We start from the raw sequence: 17,222 nt of genomic DNA, 5'->3' as shown, positions 1-17,222 counted from the left end.
AGCCCCAAAACCTCGTCAAGGTATATCTCTATAGTGGGGTCCCTAGACCTAAATATCTCCTTTTTCCTAATATTCATGGCAGGTATGCATTTCATTATTCACACTTTCAAGTTAGCAAGTGGCATTTTTCATTGTATGCTTCAATGTTTTTCGGTATGGTTATAGCATTATACTATTATCTAACTTTGATGTGCAGCCTTATCCTTATGAGCTGTGAATTAACAGCTGGTATCAAGTCTAGGAGTTAGTAATCGACAGAGGTCTATCAGTCACCCCCATGACTAACCCAGTAAGTATACAGTTAAAAATACACACACACACACACACACACAGGAAGAAAAAAATAGTTTAATTGAATAAAGTCTCCCCCCACATTTCTTTGCTAATCAATGTATTAATTTAGGTTTTGACATAATCAAATTACGTAATGTACCACGACGCCCATCGAATCCTATGGAGCTTCGTTCTGAGAACATTCTCCACCGAGGCTCCATAGGTCAGAGGTAGTTACGAAATCTCTCATGAGTGTGAGAAAATGCGGGTCTACCACTGACCGGGAGTGATCTATGGAGCCTTGTTTAGAGAATGTTCTCAGAATGAGGCTTCATAGGTCACTCGCGGTCAGTGGCAGGTTCGGAATTTCTCATGAGCATGAGAAACTCCAGGTTTGCTGCTGACCAGAAGTGACCTATGCAGCCTTGTTCTCATAAGGAGGCTCCATAGGATTCGATGGGCGTCATGAGACATTACACCATTAGATTACATCGTAACTTTGAGGATTTCTTTTTAATTTAAAAATTGGTGAACATGGGAGTATGGGTTAATCTTTATTCCCCAATTTGATTACGTCATAACTTTGAGGATATTTTTTAATTAATAAATTTGTGAATGAGGGAGTGTGGAAGAGTCTTAATTCAAACAAACTATCTTTTTCCTGTGTGTATGTCCTTTTAATTGTATACTTACCGAGTTAGTAATGAGGGTGTCTGATAGATGCCTCTCCATTACTAACCCCTGCATTTGATGCCAGCTGTCAATTCACAGCTGACATCAACCCTAAAAGTATTACTCCGATTGCTACCTCACCAAGGAAATTGGGAAGAGCTGGGCAAAGTGCCAGAATTGGCGCATTTAATGGATGTGCCACTTCTGGTGCAGCTGTGAGCTGCTATTTTTAGACTCGGAAAAGCCAAATACCATGCCTGATAATACCAGCGCCAGTTGTCTGCTTTACCTTTGTTGTTTTTCAAAAATAGGGAGGATCCCACGCTATATATTAAAAAATGTAAAATAAATAATTAAAAAAAAAAAGCGGCATGGAATGCCCTCTATTTTGATAAACAGCCAAGGGAAAGCAAAATGCTGAGGGCTGCAGCCCATAGCTGTCTGCTTTACCGATGCTGGTTATCAAAAATATTTATTTCCTACTGACATTTGTTTGCAGGGCAATTGTCTTGCTCTTACCTCCATTTTGCTTCCTTTTACGGCCCCCTAGCCTCTATTATAACCATTTTAAAGCCATTTTACAGCACCAAAGTTTGGGTCTCCATTGACTTATGTACCGCCCCGCGGCCTCGGCTGCGGCCGCCGAGCCGCTCGGATCCGTGCTCGTGTACGGCGGGTGGTGGCTCGAGCCCCCTCACGGACCCGGGGGTCACGTCGCTCTGCAAGGGGGGTTGGCGCCACACGCGGGGATGTGGGGGTGTTTGGGTTTGAGGTGATAGTTCGTGACGCCACCCACGGGTTGTGGTGATCGTGGACACCACTGCTGCGGTGAAGGTACGGGGACTCCCGGGAGCGATGTAGTGGCGCAGCTAGGTGTTGACCCCTCCGTGGGCAGGGGATGTTGGTCCCTGGGCCCGGTTGGCGAGGGCCGGGGTGCAGGGAGCGGTGTTGCGGTGCAGCGCGGTGCGTGCCTTATGGCACTGGTGTACTCACTCTGACACAAGACACTGGAGTCGCTGGTAAACCAAACGGAGTGATGAACGGGGCCCGCAGCGGGCTGCAGCTTTTCCAGTTGGGGTGGCAATGTCGGCTTTTCTCTTGCACCTGTGTGTGAATCTTGACTCCTGTGCCTGGGCACTGGTAGTCCGCTCCCCGGCGTATAAGTGTCGGAGGAGCCCGTTTGCCCGGATAGTCCAGGGCGTCACACTTATATAGGGTTCAGGGTCCGGGGTAAACTTTGGGTCCCAAACCGAATTTTTAACTAAAGTCTGGCCGAACCTGTAGAACCTGATTTTCCACATGTCCGCTCATCCCTAGTCATCAGCCCTTGTTCTTTATGGAATTAGCAGTGTAACTCACAATCATTCCTGTTTATGAAAATTTTGAGAAGTGGTTTGTTGTTTCCCTAACTCCAACAGAAATAAAAGGACAAGCCACTGTGACCACATCTCTATCCCTGGAAGTGGCAGGTGGACATGTTGAGGAAATCCCAATCATTCAAGTGATCTCACATACCTGGCTATCTGATGAACCAAAATAAAGTTGTACAGCCAAATATTTAACTGGATGCCTAGTATATCCCATAGCCTGCCTAAAACGGATTTCAGAGGCTCCATAATAGGAGCTAATAGTAGTTAGCTTTTTTATATATCTAAAAAATGTACACCTAAATTAAGGATGGTCAAATGAAAGCAGAGTTGAAGTACATATTTCTATTAGAGTCTATTGCTATCCTGAGCAGTACATCGGAAAACCTGTTTTGTGGTTTTTAAATGTACTCACTTGCCAGATGCCCAGATTGTGACGTAAAATGGGAATGATTCTTGGAAGAGGGCACCAGTCCGGCTCTGCCCCCATCTACATCGAGGTCGTCTGACACAAGGTGAGGTTTTAATATTGGAGGATAAAACAGTCTCAATTGGGGTACACCTTGTTGCAGTGGAATGTCTTTTACACTTACTTGATGTCAGTCCCCTATGTTATTTACATATACTATTACTATTTACTTACTTTCTGGAGGGAATATGCTCATTTTGTTTCTGTGTTAGGTTTTGTCTGTTAAATGGTCAGTGTGAACATACTTATACACGTTACATGTATACCAACTTACACTCCGGTTCATTGATTTGGTTTTTCTGTAGTTTCTTGTACTCTGTCCAAACAGGGGTATGAGTCCCCCTCTTTGAGCTAGGCATTTCATCTATATAGCTTTCCATGGGCAGGTGTCTGAACAGTCGGGGCCCGTACTTCCCTGCCCATATTTACATTGAGGTTGGTTGATACAAGCTGAGGTTTTAATACTAGAGGATAGAAACGTCCCGACCAGGATACACCTTGTTGTTAATGGATGGCTTTTATGCTTTTTTTTTTTAAATAAAAAAAAAAACAACGTTTACAAAAAACCTTATATTATTTATATATCTATTACTATTTACTTGCTGCAGGGTATATGCTCATTTTGTTTCCATCAGGTTTTATCTGACCACTAGTCTATTGCTATTGTGAGCGGTACAAAGAGGACCTGAACTTATTTTATTCCCACTAGTCACCTAAGGTGTTTTTGTTTTCTTAAAGTTGTCATACAGTTACAAAGATATGGGTCTTTTCATTTAGTGCTAATTTTTGTAGTCTTTTACAAGGAGGCATGTCTCACTGGGTAATTATGCAGAGAAGTCTAAAGACATGCCCCCAGAGAATCCTGTACAGTTCGCACTTTTGGTAAGGACCAGAAAAATGAGCACTAAATGAAAGGGACCATGTCCCTGGGACTAGATGGCAAATTAAAAAAAATATATATATACAGCATACTCAAGGATTCAGCGGGAATAAAATAACAGGGAAAAACCTGTCCACTTGTATTCTAGTGACAGGTTCTCTTTATAATGGTGAACATGCTGATAGATGATGAGATATGTTGTGGGTCAGTAGTGTACATCAGTGGTGCTTAATGACAGATATTTAGGAATGTCGTATATATGAAAAGAAGAAGAAGATGATAGACTGCACTCTCTGTGTTGTATATCAGGATTCAAGTTATGATTTTTATCATGTAAGTGAATATTAAAGAAAAGTAAAGTTAGCACATACAGACGTAACGTTGAGTCAGTTCACATCTAATGTTTTTGTGTATTTCAAAAAGCTTGGAATCGGGAACAAAGTGGTCATAGATTGTACAGCTGCTCTCAGGCTCATTAACAGCTGTCATCACACTCCACATGGTGTTATCTAGTACATTAATTTTCACGTACTGTTATTCTAAACAGCAACGTCAACCGCCCGAATGGTAAACTAGATGCCTGTACATAACATGTAAGCAATCCATAATAATGCTAGATGATTCAGGTAGAGGGAGCCCATTTTTAAAGGGGTGGTTCACCCATATTTTTTATTGTCTAGATCGATATTATATTGAGAAACAATGTTTCTCTCAAATACCTTGTGTTGTCAATAGTGCCTGTGAGAGGCGTTATTGCAGACCGCTGTTCCCCGCTCCGGTGACGTACCCGTCCAATGCTGCCACGTCACATCCGTGCAGCTGGCTACATTCTGAGCCCATCTGCTCCCTGCTCCTCCTCCCTCCTCCCTCACAGCACGTCTCTTGCTTGCAGCGTTCTGCGAGGAGGGAGGGGGGAGGGGGGAGCAGGAGACGCGCCGTGCTGTGCTAGGAGGGAGGAGGGAGGGGGGAGCAGGAGACGCGCCGTGCTGTGCTAGGAGGGAGGAGGGAGGGGGGGAGCAGGAGATTCGCCGTGCTGTGCTAGGAGGGAGGAGGGAGGGGGAGCAGGAGACGCGCCGTGCTGTGCTAGGAGGTAGGGGGGAGCAGGAGACGCGCCGTGCTGTGCTAGGAGGGAGGAGGGAGGGGGGAGCAGGAGATGCGCCATGCTAGGAGGGAGCAGGAGACGCGCCGTGCTAGGAGGGAGGAGGAGGGGGGAGCAAATGGGCTGTGACAGCAGTGAAACACCGCTCACAGCTCAGAGTCTGGAAGACTGTAGCCGGCTGCACGGATGTGACGTGGCAGCATTTGACGGGTACGTCACTGGACGGGGAACAGCGGTCTGCAATAGCGCCTCTCACAGGCACTATTGACAACACAAGGTATTTGAGAGAAACATTGTTTCTCAATATAATATCGATCTAGACAATAAAAAATATGGGTGAACCACCCCTTTAAGGATGAACCTGCAGGATGCACAGTAACAATCTAGCCAATGCTATTTGGATATACAAAAAATGCAAATAGCATATCCAAGGATAAGTAAGTGGCATTTGAGAGTCAGCTCTCCTCCTTTTTGAAGAGAACTATTTGCTGAAATAAGAGATCCCACAGTGCCTCTTAGCTTACCACTGAGTGCTGTAGTTCTGGGACTCGGAGTGGTAGGAGGAAGAGTTGGAGATAGGGCTGTTTCCACAATTTCTTGTAAGGAGCTTCGGTCTCTCTGGTGGTTCATATAGTAATTGTTAGGAAGCCAATACTCATATTCTATGCCCAAATTCTGCTCTGTGAAGAGGACCTAGGGGATGACAAAATCATCATTAACCACCATATTCAGCCATTAAAGGTGGCCATACACATTACAGTAGTTTTGACCAAACCCATTATTTTTAGCAAGACTGGCTGACCATCCAATGTATATGGAGGCCTTCCAACTCTCCCGCTACAGATGATGTCTGAGGAAAGAAGGAAGGATATGGCAAAACCCGAGCCTTTTGTTTTCAAGAGAGGTAAGCAGTCACTAGAAGTGTGTGGCAATGGCTTATTTCCACTTTTGTAGCTGAAAACACATGCACGCTCGGCTGAACTGAGCATTCATGTTTATGGATGGATCATTGGAAACCGGTCTACAGCCAAGAGCTATTTTGACAATGTACAGACATTGCATATTTTGTTCCTTTCCTTGGGGATTTCAGACGGTCACCACAGCTACCATTATTGCTCCCATAGGAGTAGTGACCAAAAATTTTTGATTCCGGAATAGGAAAGAGGCTCAGTATTGTAAAAAATATATAATCTCCATATGAGTCTGAAAAAGCAATTGTTTAGCTATACACTAACTATATTCCACAGAGAAAGTGTGAATTACTTGATATAGTAGTTATGCTTCAAATGGATGTGAACTGTGCAGCAGATCTCACAGAAGCTGCATAGTCCATCCTCTGGCTGCAGTAAACTCAAGGTCAACAACAATTGATTCAAAATTTACTTATAGTGTTATTCTACGCTCAACAGACGAAAAAGTGATTGAAAAATATTTAGAGCATTGAATTCCACACATTATCTTAGTCGTCTGGTGATGTCCAGGGATTACCTAAGTAAGTAAGTGGAGTTTAAGAAGCTCTGCTGTTCAGGGTAGTGTAGCAGTGCACCACAGTTCCTTGATAAATACCATCAAACACTGCTCAATCATCTAATACAAATAAAAGGTACACGTATTTCCTGACGTGGTGCACGTACAGGATCAAGACCTATAGTGTCACGCTAGGTACGTGGAAGTACCAAGCGCACGGCAAAAGGGAAGGTAAGCCCTGTGTTTAGTGAAAGGAAAGATGGTGACCCCTGACTGAACCTACTGCTGGTCCCTGGGGCCCCTCACCACCCTAGATAGGTTCTGCAACTATGCGCCAAGTTGGATACCTCACCCTGGGTATCCCTAGTGCTGGACCCTAAATAGGGAACAGACGGAATGAGTTTTTAGTCAACCCCACTAAACACTGTAGACGACACAAGGAAGACAAACAGGGCGAAAATGCATGAACTACTTATCCACATCAAAAAAAAATCTGTGGAGCCTCTGTTAGGAGTCTCGACACAGAAACCAGCCGGATATCCCTCCGGGAAGGACCTAGCCAAGGAGTGGCTCTTTTTTTGAGACTGGATGGTTTCTGTGTCGAGACTCCTAACAGAGGCTCCACAGATTTTTTTGATTTGCATATTTCCCAGGGGGCAATGTACCTAGGATTTCACTGTGTTGAGCGCCCTCGCTGGCTGCTAGCAGTGTTTTCTCTGGCTGGTCTCCCCGAGATCAGTGATTGTTTTGTCTTGTTGAACTACTTATCCACAGATGACAATAGTAGAAGTTCAGCAAATTTTTCTGCAACGATACCACAGATGAGTACAAGCCACCTGCTTGCACCCAGAGCTTGGATAAAATGAAGAATATAACCAATATCAGTCCAAATGAAGGAAGGGGTATATAAGCACAGATAAAATGCTGAGGAACAGCAGCTGGGTGGAAGGCGAGCTCCTGCTGGGTCCAAAAGGGGGAGAGATGAATCCAGCAGGAGAGCTACCTATTACAATGAATACTGACAGCAGGAACAATAGAACGTCAGGGAGAATTTTGTGCACCTAAACGCTGTGACCTTCCATGGCCAGAAACCATATGACTGTCTATCACTAATGACACACCCGTGACATACAGGTACCGCCTAGGGATGGTGCGGGCACAGCAGTTGTACTTTGCACATGGGGCATTGACCTCCTTTTTTGGGCTGTGTATCTTGTCTATATAGGATTCAATGGGCAGGTGAAAAACAATCAGGTCTGGGTTCTGCATTACCCGGTTTATTTTGAGGCCTGCTGGCACATAGTGAGGCAAAATACTACAGTTAGTGGAAATCTTGTCTCAGATTCCGATTTTTGATCAAAATGGTGTTAACTAACTTTCCCTGTGTTATTTGCATGTGCTATTACTACTGTATAAGTAATTACTCATTATTTTTTATCCAGGTTTCTATCTGTTAACGACTTTAGTGTGAATGTACACCTACACCTTGCACTTATACTAAAAGCTGTGCCAGCCCATTTCTTCAGTTTTGCTTTCTTTCCTTGTACATTGCATCCAATTGGTCCAAATTCAGCCAAGGACAACATCTCCAAAGAGTTTGTATGTTCTCCAGATACTTTTTTTTTTTTTACTACATTCCTGAGAATAATATCATTGTATTTGTATTTTATCTGCTAATAATGTGACAAACCTCGGGTGTCAGATTGATGGTGATGGCTCTTCGCGGGGATAGCTGACACGCTTTTCTGAAGCCGAGAAGTCCCCATTCCCCTGTTGTTGTTAAACACAGTGCCGGCTGCCCCTATCTCGGTCAAGCACTTTGCCAGTTTCGATTCCCAGTTCTGATCTATCTTTACACATTTGTACATAAATATGCATCAGATATCAGGATACTAAAATAGCCACCACTTTATTTTTTGTCAAGTTATTCCAGTTTTGAGAACAGATGTCTGCAGGGGATTATCAAATACCGGTCTTATTTTTGTTGTCAGTTGCCTGGAAACATTATTCTACATAATGGATTATTATGGCATGTGCGGTTCTGGTTTGATTTAGGGTTCTGTTTCTGCATGCTTATCTCTCAGCTGATAATTCATTTACGTAACATATGGCTATTTTAGACACTTCACTTTAGTTCATGTCATAATTGTATGAAGAATTGGATGAAACGTTTGAGATTCTGCGCTCAAAAATGTTGCATATCTCTGTATAACATAGTCTGGATAATACAACCGTGTCCATGTTACTTTTAGGTTATTACATCCTCTATATTATTGTTTGTAGTAAAACTGAGGACAAAGACAAAACACTCACCATGACATGCAAATCCTCATTGGTTGGCCCTGTGGCCTCAAATGTTTCCTGGTTATCGGAGGAGCGTTTATACTGGACCTTTGTTCCTGCCACATTGAATTCTCCCGGGTGATTAATAGCCCAGTTGCCATTGATGACATAATGGTAATTTCGATTTCTCAAGGCTATAAAAAAAAAAAAAAAGCATAAAAGTGTAAAGTGAGAACGAAACTTAACAGAAGTAGATTACATAACGCACATTCCACAGCTCACTTAACCTAAGATGATGTCTGGCTCCACCGAGAGCTGGGCAGAGCAGCGTTACCTCACTTTACTAGTCTATGTGAACTAAAGGTGCTAATACTAATGGATATAAATGTGCCATCATATTTTATTACCAATGATTAAGTAATACATTAAGTTACAATCTAACTAGACTATTAAAAAGCAAGCGTTATGGTCTGAACATGTCTGCAAAGCCCATATTTTCAGAATGCTGGATGACAAAAATGCCCAATTTACTCAATTCTCTGCACAAAAAAGGCACCCAAAGAATTGCCATATAGAGGATATAATACATATATATTAACATGGAACATAGAAACACTTTATGTGTTGTGGCACAGGGGCCCATGAGGTTGTGGGGGGCCCATTACCATATCCAAAGCAAGGGGAATTATGCATTTTAATAAGCTCTTGGGCTGCAAAGGGCCCATATTTAGTTCTTACAAAAGGGGGCTTTTTCTGTATGTGTCCGTCAATGACTTAAACCCAGGGGTGGAATGATCACGATCGCAGGGATCGCGACTGTAACCGGGCCCGGGAGTGAAGGGGGCCCACTGACTTCAGTCCCTGCTTCAGCTGAATGTGTGTCCAAGCGCACAGATCCTAATGAAATGCATCACAGTGCAGAGATCTGTCGTGTCCTTTGCACTGCGATACAAGATGCAGACAGTTTGGCTGCCATATGACATCGGCATCCACATGACTGAAGGCGGCGCATGACAGTAATGTCATGCGTTGTTATAGCAAGGACACCGATGTCAGCTGCCGGCCACTGCGGGCTGTCTACACAGGAAGACGCCACACGACGTGGGAGCCGGGGAGGAAAAGTACAATGTTTTTTTTATTTTTACCATAAGAAATAGAATGGTGACATATTTACCAGGAGGGGAATAAATATATACCAGGAGGGACCCAGGAGGAGCACAAATAAACCAGGAGGGGGATATGTATACCAGGAGGGTGCATATATACCAGGAGGGGTCCAGGATGGGGACATACACACCAGGAGGAAAACATGTATACCAGGAGGGAGACATGTATACCAGGAGGGAGACCTATATACCAGGAGGTGCCCAGGATGAGGCCATATATATGAGGGGACCATTTATCAGGATGGGGACATATATACCAGGTCGGGGACATATATACACCAGGATGAGGGATATATTTACCAGAATGGGCAACATATTTACCAGGATGGGCTCAGGATGAGGGAGATGTACCAGGATGGGGGACATATCTACCAGGTTAGGAGGCATTTATACCAGGATGGGGAAGATATCTATGAGGATGGGGGCATATATACCAAGTTAGGTAATATATTTACCATAAAGAAGCCGAGTATGGGGTGCATTTCAACAGGATGGGGATATTACTATATAATAGGGGGAACGGCAACTCCTATATCTTGATAGGATTTAGAATGCTAAATTTATAGATACATATATGTTCATATGACCAACTTGAAGGGGGGACCCAAATCCAAATTTTGCATCAGAGCCCATCGAACTCTAGTTATGCCTCTCTTTACACCATCTACCAGTCATACCTCAAAAATAAAAAATAAACAAAAAAACAGGAGACGGCTCGGCTTCCTTCCCTCTAGTTATAAGCAGAAATTTGTTGTTTACCGTCTTTTTCGTTATTTTCATAGGGAAAATATCAAATACCACAAGATTATAATTGTTTGTAAACCTACAAATTACAGATAACATAACATACTTGTAATAAAACTGTCAGGGAGCAAAGAAAAATATAAAGTCTTGTTTTTTGTTTGCTCTCTGACAGTTTCATTGCAGACGTTCTACTGTGGTTTTGTAATGGTTTTCTTTTTTGCACGCAGCTTCATGCTTTTGGCAAGTTTTCGCACAAAGATTAAAAGAAATTTCCTAATCAAGAGCCAAAGACAAACTAAACTTGTACAAAGACAAACAGAATGTTACAATTATCAAGCTGAGACTAGTGTGTTGTCGTTCTGAAGGTGCAATCCCATCATCACAACACTTTCTTAAAGGGAACCTGTCAGGTCCAATATGCACTCAAAACCACGAGCAGCTCTGGGTGCATATTGCTAATCCCTGCCTAATTGTCCATGTATACACCAGCATAGATAAAAGGGATCTATAGAAAAAGCATTTCTAAAGATCATTTATTATATGCCAATGAGGCCAGGGACTAGTCGCAAGGGTATTAGTTCCCTTGGCTAGCCGGCCCACAAAGTATGTTATCACGCCTCTGTGGGCATACTAACATGCTAATGAATGTGCAGCTTCGCCGCACACACATCACTGTTCATCGCGGCCGGTGGAGGATGGATGCACACTGTGCATGATCCAGAGTCCCTCGGACTTCTGGTCATGCGCACTATACCTCACTGAGGCCGGGAAGCTTACATCCGGCATGAACCTAGTGCGCATGATAGGAAGTCCAGGATACTCTGGATCATGCGCAGTGTGTTTCCATCCTCCGCTGGCCGCCATGAATAGTGAGGTATGTGCAGCGAAGCTGCGCATCCATTAGCATGTTAGTACGCCCACAGGAGCGTGCTAACATGCTTTGTGGGCCGGCTAGCTAGGGGAACTCACGTCCTTGTGACTAGTCCCTGGCCTCATTAACATATAAGAAACAATCTTTAGAAATACTTTTTCTAAAGATCTCTTTATCTATGCTATATATGTACATATTATATATGTATTTGTATATATATCTATGTATAATAATAAAGGCAGCCACAGATTTGTTATAAGCACTATTTAAAGGGAAAGTCATCAAACACATTGCACTAGAAACTGGGACTGCTAGGCAGGAATCACTAATATGCACCCAGAACTGCTCGTGGTTCTGGGTGCATATTGTACCTGACAGGTTCACTTTAAATGGACTGTTCATCAAAGTTACTAGCATCAATTCACAATAATCTAAAATAACAAAAATAAAAAGGTAGCTCCGGGAAGATCTCATGGCAGTGGGGACATTGGTTTCAGTCAATACCATAAGTAACGTACTCCACCGCAATGGTCTCCGTTCCAGACGAGCCCGTAAGGTACCTTTACTTTCAAAGCGTCATGTCAAGGCTCGTCTACAGTTTGCTCATGATCACTTGGAGGACTCTGAGACAGACTGGTTCAAGGTTCTCTGGTCTGATGAGACCAAGATCGAGATCTTTGGTGCCAACCACACACGTGACGTTTGGAGACTGGATGGCACTGCATACGACCCCAAGAATACCATCTCTACAGTCAAGCATGGTGGTGGCAGCATCATGCTGTGGGGCTGTTTCTCAGCCAAGGGGCCTGGCCATCTGGTCCGCATCCATGGGAAGATGGATAGCACGGCCTACCTGGAGATTTTGGCCAAGAACCTCCGCTCCTCCATCAAGGATCTTAAGATGGGTCGTCATTTCATCTTCCAACAAGACAACGACCCAAAGCACACAGCCAAGAAAACCAAGGCCTGGTTCAAGAGGGAAAAAATCAAGGTGTTGCAGTGGCCTAGTCAGTCTCCTGACCTTAACCCAATTGAAAACTTGTGGAAGGAGCTCAAGATTAGAGTCCACATGAGACACCCAAAGAACCTAGATAACTTGGAGAAGATCTGCATGGAGGAGTGAACCAAGATAACTCCAGAGACCTGTGCCGGCCTGATCAGGTCTTATAAAAGATGATTATTAGCTGTAATTGCAAACAAGGGTTATTCCACAAAATATTAAACCTAGGGGTTGAATAATAATTGACCCACACTTTTATGTTGAAAATTTATTAAAATTTAACTGAGCAACATAACTTGTTGGTTTGTAAGATTTATGCATCTGTTAATAAATCCTGCTCTTGTTTGAAGTTTGCAGGCTCTAACTTATTTGCATCTTATCAAACCTGCTAAATCTGCAGGGGGTTGAAGACTACTTGCAGGCACTGTATGATCGCTGCTCCTAATCACTGCTAACACTCGTGACCTCAGTGGTGTCAACACGGTGGGCAAGGGAAGCATCAGCAGAGAATTAGTAATTTATGGACCACTCTTGTTATTTTAGGCCACTGTTTTGGTTTTTTATTTTTGTTTTTATTATTTTTGGCAATTTTTTTAAACTATTTAACATATGGTATCACAACTCTTTTGTCTACAGACAAATTACAACAAAAACAAACAAATATTATTTTCTAAAGGCCACTGTTGATATTAAACCAATTTTTTCATGCATTTCTACAACATTAATTTTTTTTCCACTTAAATGCAAACATATTTTCCATCATTGTAAAGCAATAAAAGTGAACAACTAATTACTTAACTTAGCAATCAAGAGGATGTGCAAATTCCAGTGCAACATGGTGCCAGTGATGAGGCAATGACTAAGATATATGTGTGATGATTGATCATCTGTCTTATACATAACTAGGGGAGCTCAGGTTTCCATACATAGCATTCAACACACATGAAAACCAGAGCTCATTCCCAAGAGGTGAAAACAAGCACGAGTAGGAGACTGAATAAATCAGATCCGCCTTGCTTAGGCTGATTCCTGGGCAAGATGTTACCTGTCTATGTAGCAAGTCCAATGAAAAGATAAGAATACGTTTTCGTAAAAAAGCCAGAGGGCTCTGAAATGCCTCCTAATGAGATATTTCGGCTCAGATTAAACACAAGCTTTCCTTGATTATTTTGGGAAAGTATGTAATTCTTTTTCCATGACATGTATCTGAGATAAAACTGTGTCCAACTCTAAATTTGATAGATTGAAGAAAATAATAAGGCCCCTGTGGAGGGGTCGATGAAAGCGCCAATTGTAGGGAAGTTAAAGAGGCATGTTATGACAATATAATTCTTTAGGATTTACAGCAGTGTCAAGTACTCCTCTTGCACTGACATACCATTACACCCATCTTCATTTTAAATTTTAATTATTGTGCTGTCAATGAGTGAATAAACTAGTTAAAATACCCCAGGGAGAATATTAAAAAGACATACACCCCTTTACAAGAATACTTTATAATATGCCAAGATTTTCACAAAGGAGAGGAAGGGGTTTATGCCGCTCTGCTGTACATAGAAGGTGAATGCTGGATCTTGATTCAAAGGGTTTCGGAGCAATTATCCTTCATCAGGATTATCACCTTTGAATGTGATAATCCTGATGGAGGAGAATTACTCCGAAACACGTTGAATAAAGTCACAGATCAAGATCCAACCTTCATCTTCTATGTACGGCAGTGCGACTTTTAACCTCTTTCACTCCTTCGCTAATTGAACGGTCTTCGATGTGCAGGGCTGCAGCAGCTGTTTATCCAAGGCTTTGTTTAGTGGTTGTGTCAGACACAATCCCTGCAGGTGAGCAAAACCATATCACAGGTTTCACCTTACATCACAGATCAGACCTTATTGTGCTTGTTTGCTCTTCATTTAGCAAGATTTTTCCCAAGTCATAGGTGACGGTGGACCAAATAACATTGACCAGTCAATTCTTATAGACTCAGTGACTTTTTCATGTTTCTTTATTAAAAATAAATCAAAATCAAATTAAAAAAAGTAATAAAAACATATTTTGTATCCTGTATTAAGTCCTCATCGTGTTCAAGATCTCTGCTTGCTTTCTATGAATGTGAATGTCTAAATCAGATCAGATTTCTGAGAAAAAGCCCTGGGTGAGGACAAGTTCCTTGACAGAGACTGATTCAAAAAGTTATCCCAAGAAAACCACAGTACATTTGTTCTTACAACAACAAAGCTGTACTTCTAAAAAGCTAGAGAAATTGATCTTGTAAATCGAATGCTATTTGTAACACAGTAAAATAACTTTGGCTAGCTCTATGTAGGCTCCAAGCTAGGAGATCTGAGAGATACACTGGGGGGTCTTAAAGATCTCATATAGGAAGCATAGGAAACAGTTGTATCATGCAGGATCACAGACAACTTTGAGTGGTGTACAAAAACCGATTATGTTGCACTTTATAGCTTGTTGTTAAACGTTTTCAGTTAATATGAAAATATGTTCCAAAAATAAAAATCAAATATTACAGCATATTTGCTGGGTTCTAATGTTATTTTTTTTTTGTAGATTTTGAAGCCACAAGGGAATTAAAAAGAAGTGTCAGTCTCTTATTTACAGGTATCTTCCGTTTATTATCCATTCTAGGCTTTGACTTTGAAAGCTGCACCAAAAAAAATATGAATTTGTAAGTAAGTAAGTAAGCCGCATGCTGATGTCCCACAAAGTGGTCCACGTGTGTCTACTATACAGCTACTTCACAATCACTCTTCTTTAACACACAACCCCAAACAGCTATTTAACACTTTTACCTCCCTCCTTTGCCCACCGCTGCCCCCTCCAACCTCCCTCATCTCCGCAGAAGAATTTGCCACATATTTCAAAGAAAAGATCGACCAAACCAGACAAGTCTTTTCTGCTGAACCACCACAACCCCTTTATATAACAGACCACTGCCCCTCCCCCATAAACTTCCTCCCCACTATCACCGAAGGAGAGCTTGCACATCTTCTCTCAAAAGCGCACCTCACTACATGCGCACTTGACCCCATCCCATCCCACCTCCTCCCCAACCTCACCACTATCCTTATTCCCGCCTTATCCCATCTCTTCAACCTATCTCTAACAACTGGTACCTTCCCTTCTGCCTTTAAGCATGCAACAGTCACACCTATCCTAAAGAAACCTTCCCTCGACCCAACCTCTACTACCAGCTATCGACCCATATCGCTACTCCCACTTGCCTCAAAACTCCTGGAACAGCACGTCCATGCTGAACTTTCCTCCCACCTCTCCTCTAACTCTCTCTTTGACAACCTACAGTCCGGCTTCCGTCCACATCATTCCACTGAAACTGCCCTGACTAAAATCACAAATGACTTACTTACCGCCAAAGCTAACAACCACTTCTCTGTACTCCTACTTCTAGACCTATCCTCAGCCTTTGACACTGTTGACCACTCCCTGCTACTACAGATCCTCTCTTCCCTTGGTGTCAGAGACCTCGCTCTCTCTTGGATCTCTTCATACCTCTCCAACCGCACTTTTAGTGTCTCCCATTCCCACACAACCTCTTCATCCCGTTCTCTCTCTGTTGGTGTCCCTCAAGGCTCTGTCCTGGGACCCTTACTTTTTTCTATCTATACATTTGGCCTGGGACAACTCATAAAGTCCCATGGCTTCCAGTACCACCTATATGCCGATGACACTCAGATCTACCTCTCTGGTCCAGATGTCACATCTCTGCTGTCCAGAATCCCAGAGTGCCTATCTGCTATATCTTCCTTCTTTTCCTCTCGCTTCCTAAAGCTCAATATGGCCAAAACTGAACTGATCATCTTTCCTCCATCTCCCCTGCACTCTCCACCTGATCTATCCATTACAATTAATAACATCACGCTCTCCCCAGCACCCAAAGTTCGGTGCCTCGGAGTGACCTTTGACTCTGCCCTGTCCTTCATACCGCACATCCAATCCCTCACCACCTCCTGCCGTTTTCAACTCAAAAATATCTCCAGAATCCGCCCTTTTCTCAATCCCCAATCTACAAAAATTCTAGTGCACGCCCTCATAATCTCCCGCATCGACTACTGCAACATCCTCCTCTGTGGTCTCCCTGCTAACACACTCGCCCCTCTCCAGTCCATCCTTAACTCTGCTGCCCGACTGATCCACCTCTCTCCTCAATACCACCCCGCTTCTCCTCTCTGCAAGTCCCTCCACTGGCTCCCAATCTTCCACCGTATCCAATTCAAATTACTAACACTGACCTACAAAGCTATCCATAATCTGTCTCCTCCATATATCTCTGAACTAATCTCTCGCTACACTCCAAAACGTAACCTCCGGTCCTCCCAAGATCTCCTTCTATCCTCCTCTCTCATTCGCTCCTCATGCAACCGACTCCAAGACTTCTCCCGAGCATCCCCAGTCTCCTGGAACTCACTGCCTCAACACGTCAGACTATCTACTACACTTGCAAACTTCAAACGGACCCTGAAAACTCATCTGTTCAGAAATGCCTATAATCTACAATGACCTCACCGCCCCACCACCGTGCGGAGCTGCCGCCCCACCACCGTGCGGAGCTGCCGCCCCACCACCGTGCGGAGCTGCCGCCCCACCACCGTGCGGAGCTGCCGCCCCACCACCGTGCGGAGCTGCCGCCCCACCACCGTGCGGAGCTGCCGCCCCACCACCGTGCGGAGCTGCCGCCCCACCTACACCCCACCTACTGTCTCCTCCCCAAAATCCTTTAGGATGTAAGCCCGCAAGGGCAGGGCCCTCTTCCCCCTGTGCTAGTCTGTCTATTGTAACGTGTACATGTATTCTGTATGTAACCCCCTCATGTACAGCACCATGGAATCAATGGTGCTCTATAAATAAACAATAACAATAATAATAATAATCACTGACAATAAGCAATCAATCCGCCATGA

At 43.4% G+C, this 17,222-nt stretch overlaps 1 protein-coding gene across 1 annotated transcript in view; it reads right to left on the bottom strand.

Annotated features, from left to right (window-relative positions):
* ADAMTSL5 (ADAMTS like 5) overlaps positions 1 to 17,222 on the bottom strand; it is a 152,097-nt gene that overhangs the window by 31,426 nt on the left and 103,449 nt on the right. Inside the window, exons 9-10 of the mRNA XM_075342792.1 lie at positions 8,541 to 8,704; positions 5,285 to 5,453 (exon numbers count right to left, since the gene is read on the bottom strand). Of these exons, the coding sequence (XP_075198907.1) occupies positions 5,285 to 5,453; positions 8,541 to 8,704 (333 nt within the window). The remainder of the gene's footprint in view (positions 1 to 5,284; positions 5,454 to 8,540; positions 8,705 to 17,222) is intronic.

Source organism: Anomaloglossus baeobatrachus, chromosome 4, assembly GCF_048569485.1.
Source record: "Anomaloglossus baeobatrachus isolate aAnoBae1 chromosome 4, aAnoBae1.hap1, whole genome shotgun sequence".
Lineage (NCBI taxonomy): Eukaryota > Metazoa > Chordata > Amphibia > Anura > Aromobatidae > Anomaloglossus > Anomaloglossus baeobatrachus.
The sequence above is the reverse complement of the archived record's forward strand: the minus strand, read 5'-3'. Positions and strand labels throughout refer to the sequence as shown.